Genomic DNA, 6000 nt, shown 5'->3' on the forward strand with positions numbered 1-6000 from the left:
AAAGAAAAATTGTAAAGGTAAACTGGCCGATCTGTGCTTACGTCATCAAATGTATCGTTGCCAGTTAACAGGCATTGACTCTAGTTCGGTGATGATCTGGCACGGTCGTCTCTTTTTTTGGCGTAAATAATTTTTTTGGTAACCCTGCCGATTTATAGCAATAATAACCCTATGTGAATAGATGTTTCTGACCTCTTTGTTTAGATTTGCAAAGAAAAATACCTTTCGCGCAGGCGCTGGAGTTAAAAAGTCACGCAAATGAAGGAAGATCGCCAGATTCTCAATTATCGAAATATCCCCACAACGTTCAAATGGCGAATATATTTTAATGTTGATGGAAATAGTTGGTAGATTGCTATTTTGGTGTTTGAATGTTTTTTGCAAAATTTACAGCTGGCGACATTACATCGCCAAATTTTCATTTGGAAATTTACATTGGGTTCTGAGATTCATCCCATCGATCGGCCACCGAAAATTCACCAACTTTCAAACAGTAGCATTTACACTTAAAGCACATGAAAATAATCTCACATTCGTGTGAAAAAGCTGCAATTAATAATTCAGCGAAATAAATTTAAAATAGAAAATAGTGCATACCTTTATTTTAGATTGATAAACGTCAAATTATGCAAAATACCTTAACAAAGTTTCAGTTTTGATTTTCTTCCGTTAATTGCTTGAACATAAATTAAAAATTTTGCAATAACTATATAACACAAAACAATTTTATCTGAAACAAAACTTTCAATGGCCAAATATTAACGCACGAGATCAAATATGATGTATCATTTTCGAAGTGCATTTTTTGCGGAGTGATATAGAAACGCGTTTCTGAAAAGAAAGTTTATTTCCATCAAATTTCATTATTCAATGCAGTTTTCATAGTTATGCGTATTTTATTCGCAACTCCAGAGCCCGAATACGCTACCTTGCGGTGATTAACACTACTGCCGAAAAAGGTAAAACATTAAATTCTACGTGTTTTCTTTGGGTAAATTACAGGCTTCAGACAGTTTGTGGTGTAGTGTAATTTCCGAAGAATAGAAAAAAAAAAGCTTCCCATAAACACGATAAAAAATGTCATTCACTAAGTGTCAAAGCAAGTTATAAGTTACAGCATTTGTTTGTTTTACCTTTTTCATCCGCCATTAAACAGTAGCTCCAGCGCCCCCTATAGTTTATTGGAGTTGCGAATAAGGTACCTCTTATCCAACTTTTTTTTACAGACTTGAAAATCACCCGTCAAAGTATGACAGGTGAAAAATGCTTCTACATTTGAACAAAGTAGTTGCCTGTTTGGTGATGTTTGGATGGTTGAAATTTTAACCCTAACTCCAGTGAGTTAACCTTAAACTCCAGTAGATAGCGTTGATTGTTGACCACTTTTCGTTTCTTCATTTTGCTAAACCTGACAGTCTTACCATTAAAACAGTTAAGTTACTGGATCCAGTTCGGCCTTGTCAAAAAAGCATTTCCCTGCTTCTCAAACATTACCAAAAAATATTATCAAATTATTATGCTATGGCGCGTGTTTCAGTGTTGATTATGTTAGGAGCGTTACTCGATCAGTGAATTGGTTATGATATAGATGAGGATAAACCGGGACTTTGCATAGCGCGGAGCATTTTAAATGATGATGATGATAGCGTACAGTGGCATTGTTGGTAGAGCGGAAGGCTTCCGTGCCGATGGCCCGTGTTAGAAATCAAGGCAGCGATGTTATTGAAAGGTCTAGCTATTTCCCGATCATGTCCTAGTGGTTCAAATCCTACTTTAATCTGTATGCGTATATCTATGTGTCTATTTCGTATAGATATTTTCCCACAAAAATGGATATAGCTTTGTATATCCGGTTTTCTGGGAAAACCCGTTTCTGTTTGAAAGATTACGCATGGGAAATTTCATAGAATATTATATTAACCCGTTTTCAAATAAAGTTACTTTTTTATGAAGTCATAGAAAAGTTTTTAAACTTTTTCTTTTAATAATCGCGCAAAAATTTACCATAATTTTCCAATTTCATAAAAATACTTTTTTTTAAAATTTTCCTTCATACAATGGTTTTTTTAAAATGTGTAATGGGTCTGGGTATTGAATTCAGTTTCCATAAAAATAGTTTGTGTGTTGTTTGCAAGTTTAGAGATTGAATACGCTACCTTGCGGTAACTTGAGAAATTAACGAAAGAGGTAAAATATTTCATTCTACGTTTTTCCTTTTTGAGAAAATATAGGCTTCGACAGTTTGTGGTACAGTTTAATTTCAAAAGAATGAAAGAGAGGAAAAAACCATTAACACGATGAAAAATTTCTGTCATTTATGAAGTTTAAAAACTAGTTATAAGTTTCGACGAATTGTTTGTTTTACCTCTTTCTACCGTCATTAGCCAGAGATTGCAGTGCCTCACATATAGTTTATTGGAATTGTGAATTCTCTTAATATTCTTTAAAATAGGAAAATGAGAAATACTCCATCACAAGAATTGGGTCAAGATTATAAATGAGAGTGTAATTGACAAAGACACGAGCACAACGAACCCAGACCTAATACATATTTCAGACATGAACTCGAAGACATGATGAGAATTCCTTTTCCTTCAGGTTGAACATCCATCTCCAATTATGACCAATGAAGATCGCTGCCAAATTTCATCTTTGCCTGTTCCGAGTTTAATGAATGACTACTCAACTCGGCCGCAGACGATCCTGGGAAAAAAGTCGAATCGAAACTATAAATCCGTCTCCTCCGAGTCATTTGCATGATAATGTCGTAAAAGAAATGATGTTGAAACCCCACTCAGCGAGACTCCTCTTTGTTAGTTTCTCTCTATTTGGAAAGCAAAAGGTCAAAGAGAGGCAAAAGGAAAAACAATTACTACACGGCGAAGAAGCTTAGGGTCGCCTGCTCTTTGTTTTTGGCCTACTTTAATCTGCATCGTGATCTCTAGTTCTTGCCACTGACATACATTCCCAGACGATTCTTTATTGCCATAATATCTGCATCATTGTTACTCCTGGTTCTCATTCCATCAGCAGGTGTTCCTGTAAGAAAGTTTCAGCCATTTGGGATATTCATCTCGTATGAGCAATTCTTGCTCATACAGAGGACTTCGATAATCCGAAATTCTTTTAACCGGAACTTAGTTTAACCGAAGTCGGTCTCTATAAGTTTTATTTGTTTTGTGTAGCAAATTTTTCGAACATGTCAACAATTCCGATATTAAAAATGCAAATTCGAAAGTACTCAAATCTAAAGTCAAAGTTTTTTTTTTTTTTTTTGAAACACAGTTAGGTTTAAATTTAAAGAACAAGACATTGACTGCGTCATGAATATCACAATACGGATTAAAGTTTACTATATTGTTTCCTATTAAACTTGCGTTGCATTTTCTGACTTGGGTGATTCTCCTTAAATAAATTTGTAATTTATAATAATAGCAACATAATTAAAAACATCATATGAGGCAATGAGAAGCAAAGGGATGTAAGTGGACATTTTCAAATTTTGAGTAAAACGCGTTTAAAGGTAAGGTCCTAGGTATTCTTTCATTGAATTTTTTTTCTAAAACATGCTACACATACGAGGAGTGTTTTTAAAGTAAGTACCGTTTTGATATAAAAAAAGAACGAGTACATATAGAGCAAAGAAATTAATTGCACAAAAATCTACCATCCTTACGCTATTTTTTGACATTGCTCCCGTGATTTTCCAAGCATTTGACATAGCGAGGTACAGGTTTTTGTATACCTATTCATAGAAAATTGCCGCTTGTGTAGTCAGCCATGGGATAACATGTTCTCTGAGCTCATTATTGCTCTTGTGCCACAGATCACCTAGGAAAGACTTTAGATGCCGAAACAAATGAAAGATGCTGCGAGCGAGGTGAGGGCAGACCAGAGGATGTTCAAAAACGCCCCAGCCAAAGCCCTGTAAGAGTCCTCATGGTTGACTAAACTGGCGGTAACTTTTTACGGATAGGTATACAAAAACCTGCACCACGCTATTACAAATGCTTGGAAAATCACGGGAGCAATGTCGAAAAATAGCGTAAGGGTGGTAGATTTTTGTGCACTAAATTACTTAGCTCTATCTGTACTCGTTCTTTTTTTATATAAAAACGGAACTTACTTTAAAAACACGCCTCGTAAAATAATTTTGAAGAAAAAAAAACGACTTAAAAATTACTCTAAAAAGTGAAAAATAATGGACACCGTCGATAATACATTTAAACGTAATTTTTGAAGTAGGCGCAAAAACAAAAAGTAAAATCATGTGTATACTTTCCTCATAGTTTTTAAGAAAATCATCCTAAGTTAGGAACGAAACATTTATACCGTTACTCAAATATGCTGTCATCAATGCATAATATATGCGAGTGATATTGAAGAAACTGGGCACGGTTAAATTTATAGTTGTACTAGTTGAATTATGGCCACTAGTGATTTTATCCGTCTCCTATCCATTAAAAAAAGAAATATCAAAATCGGTTCACTGGGTGAGACGCTGTGTTGGACCAAAAAAAAAAAAAAAACATAATACGGTATGAACTAATAACCACCTCCTTTTTGAAGTCGGTTAAAAATAACTTACCAGGGCCGTTAATACTATCTCTTGCCCCGAGATAGAGGAGAGGTTTACCTACCACCTACAACTAAACTTCTACTGGTTATCTCGAACTTTTCTACTTTGGCACTTTCAGCCCTTTGCTGCTCACTGCCTCAAGTGAGACAGTGAGAAGCAAAGAGATGTAAGTGCCAAAATTAAAAATTTGAATTAGTAGCTCTGGCTTTACCAGTAGCCAGTTCAAAATTTGAACTTTTTTGCCTATTAACCGAATCACGCAGTTTATCGTAATATCGTAGTCGGAAGTGATTGAAGAGACCGCATTGCTCATGGCTGAATACACACACACACTAAGAAAATATAGTGTTGTTCTATTTGGGAGGGAAAAAGACTATTAGGCTATTCTAGATTACTTTATAATGATGCTCCTGATTAATATTTTTTGAGCAATCACGACTGCTTTTTGTTTTTACTTGACCGTGGTTGATGTCCTATCCTTTGTGAGGTTCACGGCTGTCCGTGCTCGGGTACTCTTGAATGGTGACTCCTCCGGCTCCTTGTCCTCCGTCCTTGTCCCCCGGAATCGACTTTATTTATACCCGAACTTCTCGACTCACCACAATCCTCTTTAGACAAAAACACCATCCAGCACGCAAAATCTAGCATCCAGCCCCTGGCATTCATTTGAATTTGGACATCTTGAATTCAAGTTCTGTTTTTCGCAAAATTATAGTTGGGAAAGTAGTCATTTCTAGAAACAGGAAACCCAATGAGTAGGGTCCTATCGCTACTCGTGATTGCGAAAAACAAAATTTTTCTACAATGGTTTTGCTTTTTATCCATTTACTTATTACTTGTTTATTATTATTATCATTGTGTGTGTGTGTTATCATTTTTTTTTCACCCTAACAAGTTTTCATGTTAAAATGCCTGAAACAAACTTGTACTTTTTGGAAATAAATAAAGTATATTTCCCCCAACTCGAAGTACAAGAGCCTTTAAAGACCAAAAATTTGTGAACTAATTTTTTTTCGCTTCCTCCTCCTCCCTCCCTCCTCCCTTTGATTTACCTCGAGGTTTGATGATTGAGAAAACGATTTATCATCGAAAATCGAAATTCTCTTTTTCGTTAGTTAAGATTCCTCCTTTCAATTTATGATCATGATCTGGAATAAAACCTTCAAATTTTAATCAGTGAAGTAAGTTGTGTGAAACAAAAATAACAATGAATATTCAACGTTGACTATAAGGAATGTTACCTTCTATGTTGTCTTGATATTTAATAGGGGAGAAATATTCAAAACCGCGTAATGTTTTGGATTGACATTGATGTTTGTAATATTACATCACTTTGAATCTACTTATTATTAAATCAATTAAAAAAAATCAATAATAGTGTCGAATTAAAATAATTTTATTATATGACTGCTGCGTTTTTA

General features: G+C 35.0%; 1 protein-coding gene across 1 annotated transcript in view; it reads right to left on the bottom strand.

Moving 5' to 3' along the window:
• LOC129233652 (ubiquitin-conjugating enzyme E2 E1-like) overlaps positions 1–5245 on the bottom strand; it is a 28901-nt gene extending 23656 nt beyond the window's left edge. Inside the window, exon 1 of the mRNA XM_054867625.1 lies at positions 5179–5245. Within this exon, the coding sequence (XP_054723600.1) occupies positions 5179–5245 (67 nt within the window). The remainder of the gene's footprint in view (positions 1–5178) is intronic.
• Between the last annotated feature and the right edge of the window lie 755 nt (positions 5246–6000).

This window comes from Uloborus diversus, unplaced genomic scaffold (genome assembly GCF_026930045.1).
Source record: "Uloborus diversus isolate 005 unplaced genomic scaffold, Udiv.v.3.1 scaffold_582, whole genome shotgun sequence".
NCBI lineage: Eukaryota > Metazoa > Arthropoda > Arachnida > Araneae > Uloboridae > Uloborus > Uloborus diversus.